Source organism: Aristolochia californica, unplaced genomic scaffold, assembly GCF_029961685.1.
Source record: "Aristolochia californica isolate CCGP_79_NKW_82.1479 unplaced genomic scaffold, dmAriCali1.0.hap1 SCAF_2, whole genome shotgun sequence".
In the NCBI taxonomy this organism is placed as follows: domain Eukaryota; kingdom Viridiplantae; phylum Streptophyta; class Magnoliopsida; order Piperales; family Aristolochiaceae; genus Aristolochia; species Aristolochia californica.
In genome coordinates this window covers 47,295,600-47,323,074 of record NW_027181881.1, presented here as the reverse complement: position 1 = coordinate 47,323,074, position 27,475 = coordinate 47,295,600, and the positions used below count along the sequence as shown (strand labels likewise).

General features: G+C 40.6%; 5 protein-coding genes and 1 non-coding gene across 6 annotated transcripts; 2 read left to right on the top strand and 4 right to left on the bottom strand.

Annotated features, from left to right (window-relative positions):
* Window positions 1–1,878: 1,878 nt before the first annotated feature.
* LOC137955762 (alpha,alpha-trehalose-phosphate synthase [UDP-forming] 6-like) lies at window positions 1,879–5,540 on the bottom strand. Its single transcript, XM_068802873.1, has 3 exons — window positions 2,882–5,540; window positions 2,481–2,754; window positions 1,879–2,373 (listed from the first exon to the last, which is right to left on the bottom strand). Exons 1-3 carry the CDS (start codon window positions 4,876–4,878, stop codon window positions 2,071–2,073), a joined length of 2,574 nt encoding a protein of 857 aa, XP_068658974.1. The 5' UTR covers window positions 4,879–5,540; the 3' UTR covers window positions 1,879–2,070.
* Window positions 5,541–6,528: 988 nt separating this feature from the next.
* Window positions 6,529–6,612, top strand: TRNAL-CAA (transfer RNA leucine (anticodon CAA)). Its single transcript has one exon. It is a non-coding gene; the product is annotated as a tRNA-Leu (tRNA).
* A 468-nt stretch (window positions 6,613–7,080) lies between these two features.
* LOC137956330 (NADH dehydrogenase [ubiquinone] iron-sulfur protein 1, mitochondrial-like) lies at window positions 7,081–16,719 on the bottom strand. Its single transcript, XM_068803782.1, has 5 exons — window positions 16,168–16,719; window positions 15,831–16,077; window positions 14,402–14,696; window positions 13,931–14,305; window positions 7,081–8,176 (listed from the first exon to the last, which is right to left on the bottom strand). Exons 1-5 carry the CDS (start codon window positions 16,607–16,609, stop codon window positions 7,274–7,276), a joined length of 2,262 nt encoding a protein of 753 aa, XP_068659883.1. The 5' UTR covers window positions 16,610–16,719; the 3' UTR covers window positions 7,081–7,273.
* A 545-nt stretch (window positions 16,720–17,264) lies between these two features.
* Window positions 17,265–21,157, bottom strand: LOC137955812 (dihydropyrimidine dehydrogenase (NADP(+)), chloroplastic-like). Its single transcript, XM_068802960.1, has 7 exons — window positions 20,652–21,157; window positions 19,196–19,459; window positions 18,847–19,017; window positions 18,340–18,452; window positions 18,056–18,242; window positions 17,743–17,852; window positions 17,265–17,661 (listed from the first exon to the last, which is right to left on the bottom strand). Exons 1-7 carry the CDS (start codon window positions 20,901–20,903, stop codon window positions 17,505–17,507), a joined length of 1,254 nt encoding a protein of 417 aa, XP_068659061.1. The 5' UTR covers window positions 20,904–21,157; the 3' UTR covers window positions 17,265–17,504.
* Window positions 21,158–23,053: 1,896 nt separating this feature from the next.
* On the top strand, window positions 23,054–24,019 carry LOC137955200 (F-box/LRR-repeat protein At3g48880-like). Its single transcript, XM_068802067.1, has 2 exons — window positions 23,054–23,403; window positions 23,509–24,019. Exons 1-2 carry the CDS (start codon window positions 23,054–23,056, stop codon window positions 24,017–24,019), a joined length of 861 nt encoding a protein of 286 aa, XP_068658168.1.
* A 541-nt stretch (window positions 24,020–24,560) lies between these two features.
* LOC137956698 (protein ACCELERATED CELL DEATH 6-like) lies at window positions 24,561–27,466 on the bottom strand. The gene is made up of 3 exons (XM_068804290.1): window positions 26,581–27,466; window positions 25,565–26,097; window positions 24,561–25,425 (listed from the first exon to the last, which is right to left on the bottom strand). Exons 1-3 carry the CDS (start codon window positions 27,176–27,178, stop codon window positions 24,730–24,732), a joined length of 1,827 nt encoding a protein of 608 aa, XP_068660391.1. The 5' UTR covers window positions 27,179–27,466; the 3' UTR covers window positions 24,561–24,729.
* Window positions 27,467–27,475: the final 9 nt, after the last annotated feature.

Genomic DNA, 27,475 nt, shown 5'->3' with positions numbered 1-27,475 from the left:
GTGTAAGATTTTTTAAAATCAAAAATTAATATTTTTAAAATATTTTTAATTATAAAATAACCAAAATCAATCATGAAAAGAACATGGAAGAGAAAAGGTAAACCGATGTGGCATTCTATGATACGGTAAGATGTCGTGGTTCCACGTAAGTGGTCAAAATTTACGTATCACTTTTGATAGTACACATATGTAGTTGATTAGTTAAAATAGGTATTTATGTGCCTAGGTTGAAAAATTGGTTATTTATGTTATTATTTTTAAAAAATTAGGCATTATTGTAAAATTCCCTAATTAATAAGGTTCGTCGTATCATATGGAGCTATTCAAAGTGCATACGGGCATGGTAAAAAAATTCACCCTGAACGTCGTCTACGAGGGTATCGTCCATCCTGCACGTTAAAGGCCAAACTTGAACTTTAGGTAATCAAACTACATCTTGTTCCAGTTATAGTCAAAAAGGGATTACTGCTCGTCAGATCAATAAAATTTTAAATACTTGTATCTCTTTTCAAGAAGACAGAATTAGAGTTCAATCCTAGGCTTCAACAGTGAGCTTCGCCTCTGCTTTTTACCTGTCTCAGTCGAAACTCCCATCTGATCGCAGTTTCCCACATTTTGTCTTGCTCAGACTGTAGTTTAAAACAATATTTACTTCTTACGAAGAAAGGATCCAGAAATTTTAGTACAAACCAAAATGAAGATAACACAGAAGCTGCTGGGTGTATAGGAAGTGCTGCACTCTGTCGTTTTCCTTTTTGTCTTTTCTCCGAAAAGAAGATGGGTAGTAAGATGAAATGGATAGAATCGGGATAAGAAGAGCACTTGGAACACTACCTACCCATTAATCAGTGGAGACAATAAAGACCGACCCTAATATAACGCAATCCAATCACCGGTATCAATACAAGCCGGGAAAGAAAAACAAACAAGGGCAGCGACCACAGTTGCAGTAGCAGCATAGCAGCTCCATGGTGATACTTCCCAGTTAGGACAGTTGTTGTAGCAGCATCAGTAGCTCCATGGAGGAAGATACTTCGCAGCTGGGAAGCGTGCCCCCCTTTCACCAGCATTATTCTATTTGTCTAGCTCAAGCCCCAAAAGCAGATCAACTAGTAAGTGATATCTTCCCGTCTACGTCGATCGTTACCTTTTGCACTCCTAGTTGTTTTTCCAGAACGAGCAGATATGCTTCATCCTCCGAGGCATCTCATCCGCCAACGAGCCAATTATGATAGTGAATGACAGTGTTTTGTCGATAGTTTAGAATCATAACGTTGTCACTCTCGCATACTTGGGTTTTAGCCAGATGGAAGACGGGCACTTGGCACCAGGTTTACCACATGAATTGATCACAAACAAGCTCATCATTTGAATCGGATACTGATAGAATTTTGAGCACACATCAAAAAGGAAAAAGCAAGAACAGGCCAGAGAGATGAAGCCATCCCCCACCCCCCCCAGAGACGCACAAACAACAGGCTCCTCGGAGGGGACGGATAACATTCCAGTCTACTATATGGCAACCAAACAACTTCAGCTGTTTCTGCAAAACTCTCTCATCTTTTGGAGGTCGTTATCAAAAACCGCCACGTGAGACATTCTCTTCACTCTTGGATACCCTTGTTACTTTTTCAGTTAACGCGAGAATGACAAGATGTTCTTATACAACTTAACTGAACATCAGAGCCCAGTCCCCAATACGGAATAAATGAAGGTGTAATTTGTACAGAAGAGAACTCGATCTAATAGTTATCAGTCGAGACTAAAGAAGAAAATATTCAAGTGCATTGCGCCATTGAGACTACCCACACTGGCAAAGAGAATAAAACACGAAAAAGTACTGGAGCATAAAAACAGTAGATGTAAAATGTACTAATCTCAGCTGCTCTAGAGAAAATTCTTTGACATTTTGTTAATCAAGTGATCGGCTATATACATCAGTGTCAAGATAGACCAAACAATAAAGAAGCAACCGAAAACATCCTTCGCAAAACACCGGCGTGAATTTACAAATGCTACTGACGAAAGAAAGATCTGAAACCTCATCATATATCATTTCGCAAGTAAGTTTCATGATGCCAAACCGGAAATGCTCATACTCTGCTCTGAAACAGAGGCCAGCCCCTGTATTAATCTCCCAATTTCCACTGTATCATCCAAATAGTACTTGGCCTTACTGGGTTTCCGACCAACAGTACAAGCAAATACTTCAGCGTTAGGGGATAGAGATGGACCAGCAATAGCACTGCTTATCACTTCGAACATATCCTCGTCGGATCGGTCATCTCCTATGCAGAGAACAAAGTCCGGTAACATGTTCCTCTGCCCTATAGTAGAAAGCAGTCTTTCAGCCACAAGCCCCTTGCTCACACCCTGCATTGTCACAAAGAACAAAGAACAGGTCAATTTATAAGGGGAAATTGTAATCCAGAAGAGACGCAGAATAGGGGGAAGAGAGAGACACACACACACACACACACCTGAGGCTTGACCTCCACTAGGTGTTGACCACTTTTGACAGAGACTGGTTCATTGGTCAGAACACTCTCAAGATGATCGAGTAGTTCTTTAGCTTGGCAAGACCCAAAATCCTTATCAGCATCTGCATAGGACCAGACTAATGAAGTTTCTTTATCTTCAATTGTCGACCCATCAGTTGTCTCGGTATATAACTTCATAACCGGTTCGGCAATCTGCTTCCAACTGCAGTCAGCCACTGGAACACAAATTTCCCATTCTGCATCTCTCTTCAGCCTAGAAAGATATACGAATGATAAATTAATAGCAATTACCTTGAGCATAAGCTCTCTATGCACACTTCTTTATTATAGATTAAACTTAAAAGTAAAATCCAATAAGATCGAGAAAAAATGAATCAAACCTGAAAAAGTATCCCTGCTCAGCGGCGATTCCCAGCTTCTCACAAGGTGAGAACCACTCGCTCAGAGTCTTTCTGCTTCTTGCACTGACAAGAAATACTAGATTGTTCTTATCTCTGCATAGACTATTTAGAATCTCAATTGTTTTGCTGTTTGGACTCTTATCAATTGATGATTGCGGCATCAACGTGCCATCGTAATCTAGAAGAATGGCTCTAGTTTTAGTCCTTTTGTAAGCAGATACTATATGCTCCATAGCTAGCTTCCTGAAATTAGGATCCAGTGCCACAACCCGGAACCCCAACCCAAACCCGATACCCCAGCACCTTCTCCTGACATGATCCCTGCAAGTCCTCTCCAAGTCTTGGAGGAAACTGCGAGCCCAGAAACCAACATCATGGGTGCTCACATACCTATAATGCTTCTCGTGTCTCAACTGTTTCTCTGGCTCCGCCATTACGAGGGCATGATCCATTGCATCTGCAACAGCGTCTATATTCCAAGGATTAACTCGGATTGCTCCACTCAGAGACGGGGAGCACCCAATAAACTCTGAAACTACTAGCATGCTCTTCTTTGGGGTTGAAGGATCCCATCCCAAAACTTTATCCAATTTCTCGTTCCCTTGCCGGGATATAATGTACTCGTAAGGAATTAAATTCATTCCATCCCTCACCGCAGTAACCAAACAACATTCGGCAGCCACATAATAAGCGATTCTCTCATAGAACTGAAGTGGCTCGTCGATTAGAACAACGGGTTCATACCCATCCTGTCCAAACGTCTCGTTTATTCGTTTCACCGTAGCGTAAGTCTCCGACTGAACTTCCTTGACGTCTTTCCCCCGGCCCCGTGCCGGATTTGCGATTTGTACTAGCACCACTTTTCCCCGCCACTCTGGGTGTTGTATCAACAACTGCTCCATCGCCAGAAGCTTTAGTGTTATACCTTTGAAGATATCCATATCATCCACGCCGAGTAACATGATGCGGTTGTGATCCCTGTACTGTTTCATCAGCTGGGATAGCTTGCTCTCAGTCTCGGGTAGGCTCAACACCGACCGTAACTGACCCATATGGATTCCCACCGGTAGGATTTTAAGGCTCACAGTACGCCCATAATACTCCAAGCCGATGTAACCTCGCTTGGACTCGTAGGTGAGGCCGAGCATCCGGCTGCAACAGGAAAGGAAATGCCGAGCATAGTCGAAAGTGTGAAACCCAATTAAGTCAGAATTCAAGAGGGCTCGTAAAAGCTCTTCCCTTACAGGCAAAGTTTTATAAATCTCAGAGGATGGAAAGGGACTGTGAAGAAAAAACCCGAGCTTCACCCGGTTGAATCGCTTCCGTAAGAAGGTGGGTAGAACCATCAGATGGTAGTCATGGACCCAAACGAAATCATCTTCCGGATTAATCACTTCCAAGATCTTGTCGGCGAAAATCTTGTTTACAGACACATAGGCTTGCCAAAGAGAACGATCAAAGCGGCCACCCAGATCAGGGGAAAGGGGCAGCATATAGTGGAAAAGTGGCCACAGATGTTGCTTACAGAACCCATGATAATATCTGGAAAACAAATCGGGTGGGAGGAAGGTGGCCACGCATTTGAAGGTCTCTAGAAGAATCTGGGAGACTTCGTCTTGGTCGTTCAAGGGGATTTCTTCCTTGAGGCAACCAACATAGAAGACCTCAACATCGTCGTCGCCCAGGCCGTCTTTGAGCTGGAGAAGAAGGGAGTCCTCATCCCAACTGAATATCCACCCGTCCGCTTCGGATCTGCGGTGGGCTCGAATGGGAAGCTGGTTTGCCACAATGATAAGCCGATCTTTTGGGACAGGCGAAATGTCCGAGTTAACGCCGTCCGAAGGGTCATCCTCGACGTCGGATATAATTCCCGCGACAGTCATTACCCGTGGGATTCGCCGGCTCATCCGCCCAAAGGATGGAGACGACTCACCGGAGGCAAGTTCCAAGAGGTTGGAGTAAGATCGAGAAACCATTTCTGTTGCACAATTTTATTTTATTTTTCTCTTCCGCGAAACCCTAGTGAATTATGGAGTAGGATCCAAACTGAAAAAATGAAGTACACATCCAATTAGGATGAGAATTTCTCAAAGGCTTCCGCACCCTTTCCCCGAGAGAACTCGATTACTCCAACAACAACAAAAACTATAAAAACACCGAGAACAATTTAAAAACCGAAAGATCGAGAAACCCTGTTGCAGGGATTCTATAAGGGAGCTCCAACAAAGTAGATACTCTACCAATCATATCAAGCGATTTTCAAATCCCTCCCCTCCGAAGCTCCAATTAGCAGAAGAAATCAAACTCCCGACACAACCCAGAATGCAACAGCTCAAATTGAGCCGGAAATGGACAACAAATCTATCACAAAACACAGACCCGAAAGTAAGTAACATATCGCCCCTCGTCCGCAACACGACTGAAAATCCAAAGTCCCAAAAAACAAGGAAGAAGAAAAATCTTTTCCACTTCTCCGGAGCTCTCCTTTCTCGCACAGACCAGTATTTGTTAGAAGCAGAGAAAGAAGGAAAAGAAGGTGGAGTTTATCCTCTCCGCCGGCTTCGCCACTTGAGAAATCCGCCACGACTCTCGAGTTCTCGACTGATGAGTGTGTCCGGACGTAGTTGTCTCTTTTTTCTTCCGACACGTATCAAAAAGCTCACCGTGTCAGGTGGCCTGTCCTCCAAGAGATAAGTAATACGAAGAGGGGGGGGGCCAGCTGGCGAGCACAAAGGACAAAAGGGAGCACAGGAGCCACGTCATGATTATCGGGAAAGTGGGAGCCAGGAGGTTTGTTCAAGTGGATGGGGCAGTACCCAACTCCGAGAGAGAGAGAGAGAGAGAGTGGATAAGCACGAGAGGAGAGAGAGGACGTTGGAATTCATGCTCGGGCCGACAAGACAAAGAGGTCTCTTCCAAGTCAAAGGTGGGGCCACTCTGATTATTATTCCGCTAAATAAAAATAAAAAATAGAAAATAAAAAAGTACTCGGTTTTTACAGCCCCTGCCACCTCAGTAGGGGTTGAATAATATTAATATTACGATTGGTTCCAATTGAGTGGGTGAAACCTTTAAGTGGGATTAGTCAACCCAAAAAGTCTGAAAGGGGGCACGAAAACTGAGACCAGATTCGTTATTATCATATCACTAAACAATCCTAATGTGCTGTAATTAGGATCCCATCCCACTCTCTCCTCCCATAAAAGGCACTTCAGTGTACCAAAGAACAATGTGAGGCACTAAAAAGGCCAAATGGGCCTATAAGTGGGGTCATTGAATAAGCTTAAGCTACCCTTGCTTAAACTTACTTAATACAACTTTTAATATACTTTTACCTCACTTTAATAATAATAATAAAAAGATTAGGGTGGTTAAAAAACTGGCTAACCACATGAAGCTAAGTGAGTGGACCCAAAAAAAAAGCACATGGTTCAGAGTTGGATAAAATGGTCAAAGAACTGAACGGGATTGGTGTTGACATCGCCTTAAGAGGAGGCTTAGGAAGCCTCTCATTTGCGCTCCAAAACCCTTCGCTTTCTCAGGCTTACGCGAATGGCGCGTGGAGACTTATGGGAGAAGAGGTTGTTTAGTGGACATTTATAATTTAATTGGTACGGTTCACGTGAGTCAGGATGGCCGAGTGGTCTAAGGCGCCAGACTCAAGTTCTGGTCCTCTTACGAGGGCGTGGGTTCAAATCCCACTTCTGACATTTTCTCGTTGGTTTTGTCAACTAAATTGACGCCCAAAGGATTTATTTGTCAAAAATTTTACCAAGCTATTCGTGTTAGCAGTTTGGCATCATTATAATAGCATAAATTAGGTGATATATTGCCCGCAATCATTCCAGTTCCTGGGACATCGTTTGGCTGCGCGCCGTCGAATCCGATGCCTGGTAGATCAGCACCACACTGATGAGGTTCCATTTGAATCGCCATCAGCAACATCTCAATAATGCTCATCTTTCCTAAGCAGACGGACGGGTTGACGACGTGTACTCGTCACAGAAATCAATTTCCAGTGAATAAACTCGGAATAGGTTGGCGTCTCGCCTGAAAAACACTAGAACGTCTTTGATACGATCGTTCAAGACGTTTCACAAAGTTCTATTATACAAAGGGAAGATTTGGGGATCGATAGCCTCTTCTACCCTAAACCAGGAGAGCTCAAATAATCCCTATTACAAAGAACGCCCAGATTTATTTACGCGAAGTTCGCAGAGCATCTATTTATCAAATTCACAAAAAAAATATTCTGCCGAATAGGCCGGCTGTTTTTCTTACAATACAACAACCAAAATTCTTAACATAGCTTTTGTGCAAGTAAATCGAGTTTCAAAAGCCTCCTTATTTTGGCATAAAAACTCATAAACCTCACTTCCTCTTCGTCAGAGACGAACTGCACTGTGCCATAATCTTCGATGCCCGAGTAATGGAGTCCGTCATGTAGAAATTTTCTACACTGGTCCCAAATACTGACTTACTGATTTTCCCAGTAAATTCAGGCTTCAATGCAGCAGATACAGTCGGAGCTTCCTTCTCATCTATCTGCAACAAATTAGGAGCAACCACTCCGACGCGAGCCCGGATAGCACCAAGATTGTCGTAAGGCAAATAAACACCAGCAACTTCTGATAGTGCCCGAATTATCTTCCAATCATCTCTTGCATCACCAACCGTCGGAACTGCTGGAACAGTAGACTGTGCACACCCTTCTGTATTCTCGTATATTCCTTCCTTTTCACTGAATGCTGATGAAGGGAGGATGATGTTTGCACGGTAAACACTTTTGTCGCCATGGTGTCCCTGGTACACCACAAATGCATCACCTGGTACCTTGTCCAAGTTCACATCGTCAGCACCCATGAGATACAAGAACTTCGCTTTCTCAATGCTGTTGCTGGAATCAGGTACAAGACCAAGATCAAGGGAAGCAGCCTGGGCCGCATTGAGGAGGAGGACATTAAGACCTTTCCAGTCAGGCCTAGTAACTTTTCCATACTTGGCTATGGTCTCTACAGCGGATATAATTGTATCTTTGTCCATCCGCTCAAAAACTCCAGCACCAAGGATGATAACTGGATTTTTGGCTAAAAGAAGAGAAGAGCAGAATGGGTGGCGTCCTTCTGCAATCTCAATCAGGGTCTGTGGACCTGTGCCAAGATGTTGGTGATCGTAGTTGAAATCAGTTGTGGAGCCAATATAGGCAACCTTTGCTTGTTTTGCTCCGACTGTCTTGCGGATTCTAGCATTCACCATCGGCGCTTCTACTCTTGGCTGTCAGTTATCCATAAACAAGAAAAAGAAGACATTAATACCAACACAAACTCATTAGACCATCAAGCACACAAAACAACCTCTTTTAAACATCGATAAAGAGCAGTAACAAAAGCAAGAGAAATCTGCCATCAACTTAAAAAGTACAGAAACCACACTAGTGTGTCCATCTTTGTGCTATCTGAGGACCTGTGTGTCTGATAATAATAACTATATCTAAAAGTAAAAGATTTTTAGTAGCCATTTTCACAGAGGAAATTCAACTGCACCGTAGTTCACTGCCAAATGCAATGCATGTGGATAAATTCGGAACTGTCCATGGATACATTTAATTGCACAAGACTATTACAACCACCTGACTTCATTTATGAAACCATGAAAGAAAGAACAAAAAGCACCTGAGAGAAAACCATAATGAACAACAGCAATAAGAAATAATAACAATGAGAGGGAGAATTAAATAAGATGTCCCAAAATTAATAAATTTTTTAAATTATCCAAACTGTCATTATAACCTCCAAATCTCACGACTAAACCATAATGAACAACAGCAATAAGAAATAATAACAATGAGAGGGAGAATTAAATAAGATGTCCCAAAATTAATAAAATTTTTAAATTATCCAAACTGTCAGTATAACCTCCAAATCTCACGACTCTCTTACCGTCTTAGACAAGTTCTATTCATCTTAGATTAAAATAGCATTCTTTAGGGTTGTGATATTGCTTCTGCATGCAGCTCCAAGCAGAGGGAAAACGGGGTAAGACTCTGGATTGCTGCTTCATATTATAGGCATTTGTCTAAAAAAGCAGATGGATTTAGGAAGGAAATTCATGTTATCAACATTGTGATTAGATTGTTTCATACTCATAACTGAGTCTAAACTCACCATGCATATGTCTAAGGCAGACGGCTGTTCAAAAGGAAATCCAAGTCGTCATCATTTTCATCACACCACCTTTAAGTTATTTTACAATCAGGAGACATCTGTTATTGATGAAATGGCACAAAACCATCACTGAGATTCTGTGTCCAGGAAATGAAACACTTTCTTTACATTTGAGTAAAAACCCCAAACAAACTAAAACATAATCATAACTCAAAAAAAAAAAAAAAACTAAAACATAATCCTATTTTTGTAGCTTCATAAAGGTAAAGGTACAGGCTCACGACCTTTTATCTCTCCTTTCTCTTCTTGTATTTGCCTTCTCCCTACATAAATGATCCTTTGTTGTTCAATGATGGACCACTAATGTCAGCTGCTGGACTGGCAAACATGTTGAAACTAATAACGAAAAGAGGATTGAACTTTGGCTTATTGGCCGGGTGAGGGCAGGGGTGTCCCCAGTCTCAGGTCATAGGTTAAAAAACACTCACCAAGTTTAGGGAGTAATGTGTCTGTAATCAATCTTCAGGCAGGAAAACTGAGAAATTATACCACTGAAAGAAATGAAAGAAGAGTTTAAAAAAGGCTAATCTAGCCATAGACCTAGCAAATAGTAGATAGGAAGTGATGACAGGCATTTGAATAACCAACCAGACATAGTTGAAACATGGATCTGATGGAGATAGCCGTAAGTTGTTCTCTTAACTTAATAGAGGAAAATGTTGAGCTCGGCAAGATTTTTTTTTTTTTTTTTTGTTGAAAACAAGATCAGCTAGATTTTCAATCTTAGACATCACCTCTGGAACTAAAAATGAAAAGATGAAGGTCATCTAGCATCAACAGCTGATGGATGTTGTTTTATCAGTGACTCAAACAAATGACACCTATTGCCCTTCTTGAAGGACATGTCCTTTGGATTATCCTCGGGAAAAGCACTGTATACTTGAGACAAAATATTGTTTCATAAAGCTCATGAATCTAAGAATAAAAAAGTATTATGTGGATCCTACAATTTATTATGTCTGCTTCACATACAATAAGCCAAAACCTCCGATGACTACAAAATATAGATAATTATGCCCTTAAGTCTATCCTACAGTGGGCCGCCCCATTATGGCACACATACACCAGGTTAGGCCCCACAGCTCTTTTTTAATGGAGAGAATTTTATTAGGAGAGGGAGGGAAGGGTCTAGGGACACCAGTAGTGCTGGTGCTTCAAAGCCATACAACAGAAGAAGCAACATAAAAGCAAAAGAGAAGAGCTAAAAAACAAGCAGAAAATTACAAAGCCATAGAGCAAATAACTAAGGGGGAGGTCATCAAATGGTGTTAAACTTAAAATCGCTACCTTTTGGACTAGGCATAGTGCTAGTCATGGAATCACAAGTCGGTCACCAGGCCAGACTCAACCTAGACTAGTCCAAGTCAACTTAGATTAACAAAAAATCAAGTAATTCTCACAAAATATTTGGTAGATTACAATATATTTGGTAGAAAACTTGGATTAACCAAAAATCAAATAATTTTCATAAAACCCAAAGGGGACAGAAAATCTTATAAACTAAGTGGATTACAGTATATTTAGCAGGAAACTCGGCTGATTAGTGAAATACAAGGAGATTTGCTTAGTCATATAGATGCTAGATTGCCCTTCATCTGACCTTTTGGATTATGTTGTGGTGGTAAGCTTTTCATTCTCTCGGCATACCTGTACAGTCAAAAAGATATTGAAGTACATACTTCATATCTTGTCTCCTTCTAAATTTAATATTTTATTTTTTGGTGGCTCTCGCTCTTTCACATCTTTTTATGTCATTTTTATTTTTATTTTGAAATGGTGCAAAGCAATTAATGATAGCTCAAAAGAAATACTAGTACAGCATAGTATAAAGCGTAGGATACAACATAGGGTACAAGCCTTATAAATGTTCTACTAGAGGTCCAGAGAAGTCCTGGAACAAAGAGTAGCTTTAGAGAGACTCCAGATTTTGCAATTGTGAATGGCAGATCTGGGAATATTTCTCCAGGCAATGCGCCACTCAGCAGATAGGTCTGAACAGGGGTCTTTTTGCTTCCCCGGTCATTGACAGGCGCAGAGTCACCCTCTAGGACTAGAGGGCCACAGAGATGTTGCTAATAAAGTTTGAGACCTTCCAAAATAGCCAAAGATTCTGATTCATTAGATGTGCAGCAACCGGCTGGCCCGGAGAAGGCCAGCATAACCTGACCTTGGCTGTTCCTGAGAACTTCTCCCACTCCTGCAGGTCCCGGATTTCCTTTTCAGGATCCATAAAAAATTAATTTAAACCAGGAACCTGGAGAGGGCTTCTGTTCAACCATCACCTCAGGTTTAGGGTCTCCAAAATGGATAACTTTACCCCAAATTCTCTGAATGATGGAGCTTGGGAAAGGGGGCAAGCCATGTAGGCTGTGTGCCCATAATAGTGTGCTGTGTATTACCTTTTCTATGACCCCACCAACTGAACTGCTCTTGGCCTTAAATGTACTGATATTTCTTTCTATCCACAGGTGCCCAAGGGACTGCTGCCAAGGCTGACTTCCATAGGGCTTTTCCGTAGAAGGCCAGGGGGATAGGGCTCCATTGCTGAAAGAGTAGGCTGAGTGACAGAGGCATACATAGGGAAATGCCAAATTTGAGTAGAATGGCATTCCAAACAGCACTGCTGGATCTGCAATGCATCAATGCATCAGGATATGATTACAACTATCCTCCTCATTGCCACGGAGTTTGCATAATGAGTTCACCAACGGTTGACCCCTCTCAGACAGTTTGTCATAAGTGAGTATTTTTTGTGAGAGGCAGTCCATAGGGATTGCAAGACCTTTTTTGGGGCCACAAGCTTCCAGATTAAGCTTGGGCCTTGGGAGCATGGTTTGGGCGAGGGGGATAATCTGGGATTTTATAGAAAGAGGCTACTGAGAATTGTCCTGGGGGCCAGGGCTTCCATATTATCCCATCTTATCCCTGGATTGAAATGTAGTGTGCCTCTAACAGTGCAGGTAACTTAACTGATTCCTCTGTTTCAGTGTTGTTTAAGTTACTCCTACGTAAATTCCAGCTCCAGTGATCGGCTGTAGGTCTGGATTCCAGCACTGAAATTTGTTCGTTCTGGGCTAGGCTGTACAGTCTTGGATATTCTATGTATAGGGATCCGTTACCCAGCCAACAACCTGTCTAGAGCTTAACAGAAGAGCCAGTTCTAGCATGGAATCTGAGATGCTGTTCCAATTGAGGTTTTTTGTTTCAGAATGGATTTCCATATGCTAGATTGTATGCTTATGTTACCCACTCAGCGGTAGCCAATTCTGGGGGTTCCCTCCATACTTTGCATCAATAACTTGTCTCCTTAACAACCCTTTTCAGTGGCATATCTCCAAATCCACTTTGACAGTAGAACCCAGTTCATAATTTTGATTTTTTTAATACCCAATCCCCCATGCTCTTTGGTGAGCATACTTTATCCCATTTGACCAATGAGTATTTGAACTAACTTCAGCTACTGCACCATAAGAAAATTCTCAGGATTGCTTCTAATTTGGATGCCACACTTGCTGGACAAGCAGTAGTTTGGTATACCTGCTAAGGTAGCTTTGATTAGTGTGGTTTGGCTTGCTTGTGAGCTTAGCTGACCCTTCCATGTATCCAATCTTCTCTAACATCTGGTTAGCCCTGGTTGCCAGTGATTTTTATGTCATTTAATATTAAAAAATTATCGACAAGCATTCATTTCTTTATGATTTATACGAGGAAGAATAAAGAATACGATATGGACATTGATTATATGCTTTAATGTTGCATAAATTATTAAAGGCATTATTCAATGTTTTTTCGATGGAAGTATTCAATGATTTAACTTGCAAAATAAATGAAAATGTACTGTTTAATACTTCATCCACTAACTTCTGCTTTTGCTTAGAAGACACAAGGCTAGCTAACTTCATTTTTACTTTTTTATTTAGCAAATTTCACTTGGTCACGAATGTCAATAGTCTTTTTTAAAAAAAGTAACCAATAATCTTCTATGATTATGTTAAAGAAGAAAATACAGAAATTTGTGTTTCATAGACTTGAGAATATGAAAGCCTTTCTTCCAAGCTATTTTAAAGATAAAAAAGGCATGAATAAATAGCTTTATCATTATGATAGCAAAATAATTTTTTGATATTTTGTTCCACTTCATAATTTTACACATACGGACTAATATATATACATCAGAGTCTTGATTCTATGATCCATCAACACTGACGCAGATTACCTTGTTAATTTGGATGCATAGCAAACCAAACCAAAACCAATCTTGTGTGCTTCAACACTAAAATGCCAGATTTAAGAATAGACTTTAATAACTGAGCATTAGGCCAAATACTCCAACGCTGTTGGAAAACAAAAAAGTTGGTCCCTTATGCACATCCTGCACTAAGCTGGTCCAACCTAACGTAAATACCTAGTCGGGCCCTCCAAGTACATAATAAAATACAAGCCCAATCTGTCAGACAAAATAATGCTCCAAAGCAAATACTACCCTATTTCCTGCTAATAGTATCACTTCATCCCTTGTCTTAAGCCAACTATGCTAGGGTTGGCTACACATATGCTCTAAACATTATGCTTTACTGTTTGATAGTTCCATCAGTATGTTAATTTTTTTAACAGTCAAGCACTAGCAGGTCTATCTTGATCACATAATAAAACAAGCAGAAGTACGAAATACATCGCAAACAGGAAAAGAGTTGTAAACACCAACGGCCTCTAAAATTCACGGGCAAGAACTGTCTAGAGAATAAAAATAACATGCTATAAGAAAATAACCTATTCCCTTTCAAATAAGATATGATCAGAATACCTGTGAACCAATCACTAAGAAGAGATCTGCCTTCTCAAGATCACTAATGGTAGTGTTTAAAAGGAAGCTTGAACGTAGATCTGCTTGGAGATTTGCACTATTTCCTTCACACCATACATTATTTGATCCCATTCTGTTCAGGAAATCCTTAAGAGCCATCATAGATTCTGCATCTGATAGCTGACCAACAATTCCAACAATTTCCTCAGGTTTCGTATTATGGGCAGCCTCAGCAACAACAGCTAAAGCATCACGCCAGCTCACAGCCCTGAATTGCCCATCACTTCCACGAATCATAGGATCACTCAGTCTCTGTCTTTTGAGACCATCATAACAAAAACGTGTCTTGTCAGAAATCCACTCCTCATTAATGTCCTGCAGAGTGGAGACTGACAGTTTCAGACTTATTTTTTGGATATCATAACACAGAAACATTAAATTATGATTACAAAAGTAGATATAAAAATCTACCTCATTCAAACGTGGGACAATTCGCATGACTTCTAGGCCTCTGCTGTCAATCCTAATGTTTGACCCTACAGCATCAGTAACATCAATAGTCTCTGTGCCTTTTAACTCCCAGTTACGAGCTTTGAATGCAAAGGGCTTTGAAGTTAGGGCTCCCACAGGGCAGATATCTATCACATTTCCAGATAGCTCGCTGGTCATTAGTTTCTCCACATAAGTCCCAATTTCTTCCCCACTGCCCCGACCTAACATGCCTAGATCCTGGACACCAGCAACCTCAGTAGCAAATCTAACACACCTGTCACAAGAACAACGTTGCTCATGGAACAAGTTTATATGAGACTCAAATCACAAACAACATATTATAAGAAAAGAAAATACCTAGACGAAGATTAAAATTGCCCAAATGCAAGGTTGAAATGCTAGGTACATTAAAGTGAAAAAGGATAATCTCTGTGGTTATCCTTGACAGAACATAAACAACGACCTGGCTAAAGAAGGGACTTCCTTTCACTTAACAATTGTGTAATAAATTTAAAGAACTTGGTATAAGATAGAGATGCTTTGATGAACATATGTGATCCCATATTCATATAAAATGAAGATAACAAGTGGATATTTAAACAAAAATGATAGATATGACTCGATCATGATACATCCAAAGACTATAGCCAGGGTTTCAAAAGAAATATATTACATCAATATTTACTGCTGGAAAGGATAAGTATGGCGATAAGCTATATATGCTCCAACTCCATACTGGAAATTTTCCCTTACATTTTTCACAAGTTAAGCATCACAAAAAAGGATCCAAATATGCAACCAGAGTCCTTGTCCAGCTTAGACACCAGTTTTGCTGCTGAAAATGCATATCATAAAACTAAAAATTATCAACGTACTCTCAAGCCACTTAATCATGACGCGAATAAAATGATAGAAATGTTTTCTTCATATCTGCTATCACGAGTCATTTGACATAAAGTGCACCTCAGGATCAAAAGTAACTTTATCATGTCTGATTACTTCTTTTTTTCTTTTTCTTTTTTGAGAAAAATGTCTGATTGTTATTTGTTCATAAAAATGGCGTATAATATAAACTCCAAAAGCATAAAAAATCCCTGTAGATTTAAAGAGGAAATTTTCACTACCTAATTAACAACGATGTGCAACTAAAACAAATAGCTTTCTCTAGTCTGCATTTCTTTCAAACTTATTGTGAGCAAGAATCTTCAGTGACGAACAAAGCAAAGAATGAAAGTTTCATTTTCTACTGAGTTCATATTGATTTGTTCAAACAGGAGACTCGTAAGTTCTCCTACGGGTTCCTAAATGAGCTCCTAAGACCAAATAGTACTCTTATAATAAGACACTAAATTTTAGCATAAAAGACCTTAGAATGAAATAACCATAAACCGTGGAAGTGAAATTTAACCTTGTGCACTGGATACACCGAGTCATGACCGTCTTTACCAACGGTCCCAAATTCTTGTCGACCACAGATCTCTTCATTTCTGTGAACCGGCCGCGATCTGATCCGAAAGCCATAGACTGGTCCTGGAGATCACACTCTCCTCCCTGATCGCAAATGGGGCAATCCAGCGGGTGGTTCATCAAAAGAAACTCCATCACCCCTTCCCTCGCCTTCTTGGCCAACGGCGTGTCCGTCTTAATCTTCATCCCTGAACTCCCATAATGCCCAAAACATAAGCTACAAGAACGAAACAGAATTCCCAAAATCGAGTGAAGAGAAGGAATCTCGTGAAACTAACCAGGGAGAGCAGGCATAGCGCAGGAAGCAACAGGCTTGGGCGACTTCTCGACTTCGACAAGGCACATGCGACAGTTTCCCGCGATTGAAAGGCGGCTATGGTAGCAGAAACGGGGGATGTCAACGCCCGCAACTTCACAGGCCTGCAATACAGTCATCCCTTTGGGAATTTTGACGGGGAAACCGTCCACAAAAACTTCAATGGCGTCTTCAGGATTGGTCAACTGAATACGGGCCCCTGCTACTGGAGTCGGAGGTGGCGGAGGTTGGGGAGCGGGCTCCGCGGCGGCGTCGGGTTTCTGGAGTTCCGGCGTGGTGACTATCCATCGGAAGAAACTAGGGTTTGAGGGGGAGAGAATCCGGGAATAAAAAGGAGAAGTGGAACAGAGGCTACCCAAGGCAGAGCTTCTCGTGGCTCGAATCGCTCGAATTCCCAGCCCCATTTTCTCTGTCGCAATGCAGGGGATGCAACTGTACCGATTTAGAGCTGCGCTAAATGTAAAAGGTCGGTTCAGTAGCTGTTAGGCTGGTGATGGTTTAAAATGGGCCTCAGGAGAGAACATTCTGAACCCATACCAGTTTTGAGGGAAATGAGACTCAATCGGCGATATGGGCTTATTTGCATTTCAGGTTTAGCATGCAAAAGAAGTAGATTACTTGGGAAAAGTATATTTTCTCTTAAGGAAAAGAAAAAGATAAATTTCAGGGTGTTAGAGGTATTAGATCACTAGATAACCTCCTTTTAATAATTAATAAATCAATATTTTAGTAATCATTGAACCGAAATTCCTTTTTTACTCTTTTCATTACAACAGCCTCAAACCTCATGCCTAAAACTATTCATATCACTTCGAATCCAGTCTTCCATGAATCTACCAAATACATTGAGGTAAACTGCTACTTTATACGGAAAAAAATTCAAACAGGTATAATCTCCATCATACATATTTCATCACAAGATCGAGTAGCAAATATTCTTACTAAACCGATTACGTTTAAGATCCTATCTTTGGCAGCCCATCAGCTAGTAATCCTCCTGGTAATATCCATTATATCATGCCAAACCAGTACTAAAAAGAGGACATGTCCAGATAACTATAGCAACCCACTTTGAATCATTATTTATTCCAAGTACTAAAAAGAGGACATGTCCAGATAACTATAGCAACCCACTTTGAATCATTATTTATCCCAATTTTCTCTATATCCTTTGCAGAGTACAAAGTATGTGAACCTACTTTGGACCGTTATTTGTCCTATTTTTCTTTCTATCCATTGCAGAGTACAAAGCAGGGATTCAGGTAGATGGCTACCCTGCATGGGTTATGATGCATCTCTTCAATTAGACACCATGCTCTCCGTTTCCTTAACAAAACCATCTCCAGTCCAATCCTTATCCGATGCCAAGCCTTTTCTGATTGCTTTTCTCTTTTCAATAGCTTCCCTTTGTCGACGAACCAGATCGGTATGGGTAGTAAAGTAGTGGAGGGAGTGCCTAAAAAGCAAAAGAAGTATTATGAGAAAACTCATGTAAAAATTATCAACACAATAGGGTAAGTCGTCCAAATACTAGTACCCTCTGAAATCTTCAATAGAAGAAAAGTTGTGTTTTCTCATAAAATCCTTCAACTCCTCGCACAATTTCTTGACAAGGCCATACCCATGCATCATCACACCCGTGCATACCTATGATTTAGTCCAAGGAAGCGGTTAAATGAACTGGGGCACAAATGGCTGAAAAACAAGTTAACATAAAATACTGAAATACTAGCATAAACACGCAACAATGCCTCTATTTTATCTGTACTCGAGTGGTGGAGCAGGCTCAGTGTTCAAAGTGCCCATGAGGTAAGAGCATTATGCCTAGCAACAAAATTCAAAACAAATACCTGAACGGTATTCGCTCCAAGAAGAATGAACTCGGTGGCATCCCCTCCTGTCTCTACTCCTCCAATGGCAGAAAGCGCATAGGCATCATTGTTAAACTCTGATTGCATCATTTTTGCAATTTGCATCACCATTGCCAATGCAATAGGATGGACAGCTTTAGAAGAATAACCACCTGGAGTGGTATACCTGAGGGAAAGTGTAACAAAATGGAAAAGGATTATGAAGAAAAATAAATAAACAGAGAGAAGGCAGAATATTTTGATTGGCAAGATAAGTGACAAACCCCTCCACGCATGGTTCAGGCTGCAGAGTATTTAGATTAATTCCCATGACACTTGTAATTGTATTAATGGCAGAGATACCTTCAGATCCGGCTTTCAGTGCCACTCGCGCTGGCTGCATAAATAAAATTATAAAAATGGAAAAGCATAACAAACATATGAAAGTTACAGCAGCACCAAATTACTAAAACCTGTTTAGGAAAAGATTCTGAGTATCATACCTCTGCAATGCTTTTAAAAACCAGAGTATAAGTTGGCAATTGGTAGGTATAGTTTTTTTAACAAAATTATACTCAGTCAACTCACTTAGACAAGTCCAATGCTTTTTAAGAAAATGTGTGATTTATCAAGTTAACAACTAACAAATTATGAGTTTGAAAGGAGAACAAGCAGCAAAACTCAAGCACTGTTTGGAGTACTGAGGAAGATAACATAAAATGTAAAATGCTTGGTTTGCTTCATAGTTATCAACTAAAAGAGAAGAAGATAACTATGAAAGGGAATAAAACCTGGGTGATGTCAGTGATATTTGGAGTCATCTTTGCCCACACAGGAACTGTAGCTTTTGCATTGACCCAGCCACATACTTCCTCCAGAAGAGCACAGTCTTTCCCCACAGCAGCACCCATTTTACGTTCCGGCATGCCATGTGGACAAGATAAATTGATCTCAAGGGCATCCTAGAATAAAATGGGAATCAATTCAATTTAGTCCAGTATATCTTCATATTGAAGTAGAAAACAGTATCTCACAGCAATTGTATGATCAAATGTGATATTTCAACAACCAGGAATGAAATGAACGACGACTTACAACTCCAGAAAGGATAAAAAAAAAAAGGGAATTGCACCAACTTACAACTCCAGTTTCTTCAACACGCTCAATGAGTTCCTCCCAAGCTGCCTTGTTGTACTCCTCCATAATTGAAGCGATAAGTATCCGATCCGGATACTCTTCCTTCAGTTGCTTGAATTCTTTCAACATAGTTTCAAGTGGCCGATCACTTATTAGTTCAATATTCTCCCACCCAATTATTTGTCCCTTGGGGGATCCATTTGATTCTGCTCGCAGTCTAGCATAACGAGGAGTCACATTCACAACTTTATCTGCCTCCAGGGAGACCTGGCATCATGATGAGAAGTACAAAGACATCAAAATTATAACACAGGATCATAAATTAGCATGAGAGAGAACACATGAGGAATCAAAAGAAGTTTTAAGGAAATGAAACAGTTGATTCTGCTCAATTATTTTGGTCAAAATAAGTTATAGGTTCAGCTACAAGTTTACCGCGAATTTTAGTTGTCAACAAAGGGCTACTGAAGCAACTGAGTATAACCACATATGATGTTAATGAACCTCAAAAATTTCACATTATTTAAAAATTGTAACTCTTATGCAACATAGCTGTCAATAAAATGAAATAAACACAGCAAGTTTAAACGTAGCAAAAAGGATGGTCATGTTTGATTAATTTGAGACATTTAATTCCAGAGTAAATAAATTCAAAGGTATTCAAAAATATTTGCAGCACGGATCGAATGTCTGGACTGTGCCTTAACCTTTCAACCCTGCCAAGATAAATTATGATCGGATCGACTTTTACTCAAGAAAGAATTTCATTTTAATCCTTATGGAAAAGTTGAGGAAAAAAATTCAGTTTTCACTTATATAGTATCCATTCAGTAGGCAAAACTGATCATGACCACCAAACATCTTTTTTTTGCCTAAGAATCTTCCAACCCGGGTCATCTGCCAATGTGGTCACAGCTTTACAGGAAATCCAAATGGTACTTTCTATCACTAAAGAGCAATAACCCAAGAAACCCACCCTCTAGCGTCCCGTCCATACAATTTAACAAGTTTAAGCAAGGGAAAGAGCATATGGGTAGTGCCGAATGGCCCCTAGCCCAACATCTCAAACCAAGCATAACTGTATAAGCACGAAGGCTCAATGATCTCGACAGCATCATGATGGAATCATGGATCTGGTTTACCGAGCAGAGGATAAGTCATTCGTCGACTTGACGGCCGACGATCCATATCCCCAGTCAACATGATGAAGTTCCATGCTTTCATTTCTAATGTAAGTTCATATGGACTCATGTGTCACAGAGTGATCAAGGAGTGAACGAATATCAAGATACCCAGAACGGAATTCCTATGTTTAGAGTGTACAAGTAGGACAGACTGATTACATGCAAATCAGAGCTAATTGCTAACAAAGCAAGAGACAAATGAACACGGTTTATCTCAACCTGCAAAACAAATATAACTGTAATCTGAAACATCCCCCCAAAAAAAAGAGACTTACAGTTTTAGCAATGACGGCCCCCCATCCTTCATCAAAAGCCCTCTTCATGACGGTATAATTTGTCCCGGGGGGACCGGATCCGATGACAAATGGATTCGGCAACTGCAATCCGTTGACCTTAACGCTGAGATCAGGCTCCGGCTTGTTCTCCGCCGCAGACACACGGAAACCCACATTGCAGGATCTGGGATTCGAACGAGAAAGCTTGGGGAACTCGATAGGTGAGATATGACGTGCACTAAGACTTGCCATGGCTGCTCCACTCGATCCAATTGCTCACTAGCCGTAAAGGTTTGAGCAGTCGCGAGGTACAAACTCAAGAACCCGTACAGAATTATTTGAGCTCATGAGTCATGAGTTGTCAGTTAAGAATAAATAAATCAGTTGAAGATTAGAAAGCGCAGAGGAGATAAGCATCGGGACTTGGAAACGAAACGTAAGCTAATTGCATTCGTTAAAGCGTAGTGGCCTTAGGAAACGGACGAGGTTCCGTGATTTCTGTCGCCATTTCAACGGCCAGAAACGGAGACAAACAGATTAAGAAACGGAGAAGGAAGATCCGATGGCTGGCGGATTTACTGCTGGGTACCGTGGGCCTCCACCGGAAAGGTGGTGTCGAATCTCCGCTGAAAGCCATGGGGTTTCAATTTAATTTACAGAATCTGTTTCGACTTTTGTTGTTTACGGATGGGTGAGTTTCTGGATTCTCGGTCCGTTGCGGAGTAAGAAATGGTTTACGTCCAGCCGTGGATTTGTCGTATCGAAGTTCATGTTAGCTATTAACCTACGCCACTGCAATCTTTTATTAGAGGAATTAAATGATTAAGAAATCTAATACAAATTATTAGAGGAAAAAACTGAGAGATATTTACCAAATTACCCATTTTTTAAAACTTATTTGGATAAATGACATCACTTTGAAGGTATTTTGAAAAATAACCAACTTTAATCGATTTTTTGTTCTATCTCTCCCTGCTCGATCTTTCTCCTCTCCACTCCTCTCGCCTTCTCGCATGGAAGGAAGAGCGATGGAGACCAATACTCGACTCCGCTCGATTTATTAAATGACGAATTCTTCTCAATGTCTTCAATAGTTTTCTTCGCTTGTAGCCGAGATGGCGATCGCTAGTAACACCAATTTGTGATTGCTCTTATGGTTTGAATCGCTGAAATTCAAGCTTCTCGTTGAAGATCTGTTTCCAGCGTTTACCAGTTTTTTTTATTGTGAATAGATAAATTGTATTTTTTTCAACTCTAAATGTATAATTTTTTAATTTATAAATATTTTAAATCGATAATAAATGGGTAAGAGTAAGATTTTTTTAATTTATAAATATTTTAAATAAATAATAAATAGGTAAGAGCAAGATTTTTTTATTTATAAATATTTTAAATTGATAATATGTTAATAAGATTTTTAAATCGATAAAAAATTACAGATAAATTATATTTTTAAACTCTAAAATAATTTTTTTGTATACATTTTTTAATTAATAAATATTTAAATCAATAATAAATGGGTAAGGGTAAGATTTTTTTTAATTTATAAATATTTAAAATCGATAATAAATGGGCAAGAGTAAGATTTTTTTATATATAAATATTTTAATTTTATAAATATTTTAAATCAATAATATGTTAGTAAGATTTTTAATTAATTAATATACTTATTTATTTTTAAACTCTAATATAGAATTTTTATATATTTTTAATTAATAATAAATGGTGTTAATAGGTAAGAGTTAATGTTTTAAAATTATTTATTATATTTTTTATAATTTATTATTTAAATATAAGGTAATAAAAGTGTGTGTAATAATTATCTCTTCTTGTACTAAATTTTTTTAATTCTTATATTTATAATAAATTTAAATTTAAATTATTTTAATTAAAATAAACATAAGCCTGTAATTGATTTCTCTCGCCCATCCCTTGGACGGTTCTGTGAGGACTTGTCCGTCTTCCGTCTACTTCCAGCGCCTCGATGAATACTATAAAGAATAAAATAACCGGGTGGATCAATTGACTTTGTTAACGACCATCTCGATGGGCACGTTGTTTTTAGAGGAAAATTTCTCCGGTTGCGGGGAGCAGATTTCTGCAGGCGGTCGGTGTTGCTTGCAGAGACTTTTTTGACACCCAGTTCCAGATTTCCAGGTAATTCCCTCACCTCTCTTGTGATCGCTTGCTTTAACGATCAGCGCAAGCAGGAGATGTTTATCGATCGTAAGAATTCTTGTTCATCGTCAAGCGTTTTCTCTCGTCTGTTTGCTCGTTGTAAATTGAAAGGAAGAATTTTTCCCCGTTAAAATGTTTGCACGAAGCATCTTATGCTTCAATTTTGGTTTGTGATGGTCTGTATTTCTTTTTACTACTAATTGTACTCGAATAATCAGGATTCAATGGAAGGTGGGAAATGGGAAGACATGAACATGGACTGTTTGATTAACATTTTCTCCAGATTGGGACTTCATGAGCTAACCTTAACGGTGCCCTTCGTCTGTCGGTCATGGTATCGAACTTCTCTCAACCCTCTCTGCTGGAGGAGTTTAGATTTCCATGAACTAGATCTTCACCATCCGATTCGGAAGAATGAATTTGCTCGGAAGTTCATGGGAGACAACCGTTTCGTGTGCTTCTCCCTCATAGGCTTCCTCCAATACGTAATGAATCGTAGCTGTCGATCTGCGGAAAAACTTGTTTTTCCTTGTCATGTATTCACGTTGGAAGACTTCATCTTTGTCTCAGAAGCGTAAGTTGTTAACTAACTCAAATCTACATCCATGTTTCACTTCCTTGGTCAGAGATATTCTATCGTCTTGTTTAATCTTACCCAGCAGATAAAACTTGGTTTCAGATGTCCGGCCTTGAAATCCCTCACTGTCCACGAACTGAGAGGAGAGAAACAAAAGCATTTTCAAAACCTAATAGGAAAATGGAAGGAGCTCAGGCATCTGAAAATGGCACCTATGCCATGGAATCTTGAGGAGATTCTAAAAGAAGTCAGCAAGCACTGTGAGCATTTCATGGGTCTGGAGATGAGTGGATGGATGGGTTGGGAGCAAGTATCTGCCATCGTTACTCTTCTCCCAAAAATAAGGCAATTGCACTTGAGTGAATCTCTCATCTTCAAGGAACACCTGCTGAGCATACTGGGAGGATGCAGAGAGCTAGAGGTATTAGATGTGAAGGACTGTTGGGTGGATGTAGATGACAAGGTACAGGAAATGGCTGCGCACATCAAGAGATTTGAATGTAGTGGTGTCGTCAAGAGATTTGAATATAGTGGTTTCGTACCTGAAGAAGACGTTGATAATTCTCACATCTATGGCTTATACAACTCTGACGGCAGTGGTGAGGATTTTTAATAAACACATGTCTGTATTCAGAAGGACGAGCATTTATCCCAAAATCTGTCTGCTGTAGGTCTCCTATACTGTTGTTATTGTTGTTGTCTTTCAGACATGAAGATAATACTGTACGTAGTTAATGGGACAAGCATAGGTTTCCTTTATACGTTGATACAATCCCTGTTTGTTCTTTCTTTCATGGCTCTACTACTTTTTTCAAATGCAACTCGCCTAAACTGAACGTGACTCCTCCCACCAGCTTAAAAAAGGCAATTATCTACAGTTTTATCAGCAGTTAGAGGTAATGTATTAGACCTAACCCCACTTTTCTGTGAGGAATTTCGCTAAAACTTAGATTAATTAAGCCAATTTACTCATTAACTGATATATTCACTAACACAGTCGAATCAGCTGGGTCACTGAGAGAATTTCCCACGCAAGTTAAGAAGAAGAATCCACTCCTCCCCTGCATTGACGAGGAGAAAGGAGGCTACCTTCTCTCTCTAATTCACTTCTGGAGTATACCCATGATCGGTAAGTACGTAGAAGACAACACTAAAAATTGATTTAAAATATGATCTACTGTTGATACTTGAAAATGGAGACCGGAAAGAACGCCGCTTAAATAAATTACAGGTTGGAGAGACCAAAACCTTGCAGGCTTAATAAATTAAACTAGATTAGAAGAATACCGAACCTAAGATCCCGCTTCCATAATGAGGAGATCCCTAAGGTGCTCGCCAAAATAATAACTTTGTCAGAGTACTCCAAACTGAAGATTTCCCATCCAAATCATCGAAAGCAATCATGGAAGTGAAATCCAGGACAAATAGCTTGACTAGAGCCAACCCGTTAGCTCTTCTCCATCTCACCGGCAATGGAAGTAAATGGCTGAGAAGGACCAGAGACACAGAGGAGGGAATCATGCAGCCTAAGATACAGACGACAATGGTGAGCCATCGGCTCTTGAACACCATTGCATACACACCCGTCACAAACGCCACAGCCATCGACTGCAGAGCAATCCACATGAGCTCCATGGAGAACCTGAGGGTGTGAACCAGTAGGTCGTAGTCGCCGGTCGCACCCCAAATGAGGAGGAAGGCAACGATGATTGAGCTACACATGGCCACAGTATCAGCTATCACGAATGCCTTCAGAGCTGCTCTGTTTGTTAGGGTTGCCAAGCCTCTGTCTTGGCCGTCGCTGATGAACCCGCCTGGCATGGTGAAGGCAGCAGCGAAGGAGACAGTCGCAATAAGAATTGCCACCAGAGACAGGGTGCTGGCCCTGCTCTTACAAGATTCGATCAAGACCGGATCGCCTGGACCAGGCTGAGTAGCATGTGACACTATTTCACCTATTTCGTCATGATGAAGGCCCCGGGCCGCCCCTGCAAGTCTCAATGCTCTCAAGATTCGGAACTGCAAATAGATATTTTCACCATTGATTATTAGCTGAATGGGAGTAAGAGCAGGGTACAGAAAATGGCAAACAATGCAGAGAGGGAACAATGAACAGTCATTTGCTTGTCACTCTCGTCTTCTGAAACGGGTAATTTACCTTCCGGACTTTCATGCTGGGATCACTATCTGCCATGGCTATGTCAAGAGCTGTGACACCTTCAATGTTCACTGTACTAGTCTCCACTCTATTGTGTGTAGCGAGAAGATACACAATTGAAAGATTATGATTAATCACAGCTAGATGCAACGGAGAGTTTCCATCTGCGTCTTGATCGTTTATCAGATACTCGAAGGAGGTGTTCTCCAGTATGTATTCGACCACACTCAGTTTATCTCTTTCCACGGCAATGTGAAGAATGTTTCGGCCCCTACCATCAAGAAGCTCGCCGGCATCCGGACAGCAGGAGACGATTTCTCGAACTACAGCAGTGTGGCCACCACCGGAAGCCAAGTGAATTGCAGATCTCCCATCATTGTCCGGTCTATAAACAGCCGAAGAATCTAATTCCAGTAAGTGCCGAACCATTCGCAAGTTTCTCAAGGATGCTGCACAATGAAGAGGAGTTCTCCCGTAGATGTCTACTTGTCCGACGAGTTCTGGGTATTTCCCTAATATCGCTTCCATGACATCTGAAAAGATGAATCATTAACCTGATCTGTATTTTTTCTGTTTTGACTGAAAATAAATCAAGATATGTTGTCAATTTTGCAGATTTAATATAATAATGTTTTACATTTCCTCCACCGATTCCTTTAATAATTTGATGAAATGCTCGGATAGGACATTCTGAAATCTAAAAGAAAACTGAAGGGAAAATTAGGTTCTGGGGTTTTCATGACAAACTTCTCTAGTTAAAATCTAAACCAGGTCTGCTGAAGCCAGAAAAGAAGCTGATAAATTCTACGGGACGAAACTGAAAACCATTTCAAACGTCAACAACGGAAAAATAATACTCTCTCAGTTTATCTAGCTTGAAAAGGTCCTCCTTTTTTCAATCGAACACACTAAAATAGCAGTATCAAAAGAAAATAAAATATTTACTTTTTTTCTTTTCTTGTAGATCTGAAGCAGAAAAGCGAAAAAGGAAGGAATGGGTTGGGTACGAATATTACTAAAGTGGCCTTGAAGAACTGCTGCGTGCAGAAACGTTCGACCTTTTGGGCCGATTCCATCGGCGGATGATTTGGAAGCTGCCAGGAGTCGCTTTACTATCTCCAAGGATCCATTTTCTGCTGCCACATAGAGCGGAGACTCTCCTGCATTATTCGTGGTCAATAACGTCTCAGGCCCGGCTTCAATCAACTGAACCACCACATCGAGGTGTCCATTCCGCACGGCATCGAGCAAGGCCGTGCAGTTCTTCTTGTTCCTCAACCCCAGTATCAGATTTGCCGCACTCGTTCCTTCTCCGGCAGCCGACTGAGAGGACCCTTTTGATGGATTAAGCAAAAATTTAACTGCACAGGACTGCCCTGCTCTTGCAGCCACATGTAGAGGAGAATCGCCTTTGCAATTGAGTCGTCCAAGGAGAGAAGGATGACGGCTGTAAATCTCTGAGAGTATGGCAACGTGGCCGTATCTTGCAGCTAGATGGAGGGTAGTGTTGTCTTGGGTCGTCACTCGAAAGAGGAGGTTCGGATCTTTGTCGACGAGTCGCTTGAGGAGATGGATGTCGCCGGTTTCAGCAGCTCGAAGCAGCTGAGCATCCATGGGCAGCCACTTCGTACTACGTTAGAAGCACAGAAGCGGCCAGCGAACGGGAGCCTTCTAGGGGTTAAAAGCATCCAGTGCTTTGAATCTAAGCGAGAATGGTCATTGAGCACGACCCACCGCGCTCTTCATCTGATTGGTAACGCTGATAATGAGGAAAGCTCACAGACGGAAAACGGGAACGCTACTATCTGGACTCATCACCACTCATCAACTGTGGGCATCACGGAACTCCCATCACGAAGATAGGGGCTAACGGCGCTCTCAGTGTCACACTGTGACTGCGGCGTCCCCTCT

What these genes read in the sequence shown, in the direction of transcription:
- LOC137955812 (XM_068802960.1), bottom strand. Translation starts at nt 20,903, where the DNA reads ATGGCAAGTCTTAGTGCACGTCATATCTCACCTATCGAGTTCCCCAAG. An exon ending in GGGCCGTCATTGCTAAAACT is followed by an intron (nt 19,460 to 20,651) that starts GTAAGTCTCTTT and finishes TCATGATGCCAG; the next exon opens with GTCTCCCTGGAGGCAGATAA. An exon ending in TCTATTGAAGATTTCAGAGG is followed by an intron (nt 17,662 to 17,742) that starts GTACTAGTATTT and finishes TTTGCTTTTTAG; the next exon opens with GCACTCCCTCCACTACTTTA.
- LOC137956698 (XM_068804290.1), bottom strand. Translation starts at nt 27,178, where the DNA reads ATGGATGCTCAGCTGCTTCGAGCTGCTGAAACCGGCGACATCCATCTC. An exon ending in AGTTCTTCAAGGCCACTTTA is followed by an intron (nt 26,098 to 26,580) that starts GTAATATTCGTA and finishes TCATCTTTTCAG; the next exon opens with ATGTCATGGAAGCGATATTA. An exon ending in CCAGCATGAAAGTCCGGAAG is followed by an intron (nt 25,426 to 25,564) that starts GTAAATTACCCG and finishes ATCTATTTGCAG; the next exon opens with TTCCGAATCTTGAGAGCATT.
- LOC137955762 (XM_068802873.1), bottom strand. Translation starts at nt 4,878, where the DNA reads ATGGTTTCTCGATCTTACTCCAACCTCTTGGAACTTGCCTCCGGTGAG. An exon ending in GAGCAGGGATACTTTTTCAG is followed by an intron (nt 2,755 to 2,881) that starts GTTTGATTCATT and finishes ATATCTTTCTAG; the next exon opens with GCTGAAGAGAGATGCAGAAT. An exon ending in TAGTGGAGGTCAAGCCTCAG is followed by an intron (nt 2,374 to 2,480) that starts GTGTGTGTGTGT and finishes GTGACAATGCAG; the next exon opens with GGTGTGAGCAAGGGGCTTGT.
- LOC137956330 (XM_068803782.1), bottom strand. Translation starts at nt 16,609, where the DNA reads ATGGGGCTGGGAATTCGAGCGATTCGAGCCACGAGAAGCTCTGCCTTG. An exon ending in CGCTATGCCTGCTCTCCCTG is followed by an intron (nt 16,078 to 16,167) that starts GTTAGTTTCACG and finishes ATGGGAGTTCAG; the next exon opens with GGATGAAGATTAAGACGGAC. An exon ending in CGGTGTATCCAGTGCACAAG is followed by an intron (nt 14,697 to 15,830) that starts GTTAAATTTCAC and finishes TTCTTGTGACAG; the next exon opens with GTGTGTTAGATTTGCTACTG.
- LOC137955200 (XM_068802067.1), top strand. Translation starts at nt 23,054, where the DNA reads ATGGAAGGTGGGAAATGGGAAGACATGAACATGGACTGTTTGATTAAC. An exon ending in TTCATCTTTGTCTCAGAAGC is followed by an intron (nt 23,404 to 23,508) that starts GTAAGTTGTTAA and finishes ACTTGGTTTCAG; the next exon opens with ATGTCCGGCCTTGAAATCCC.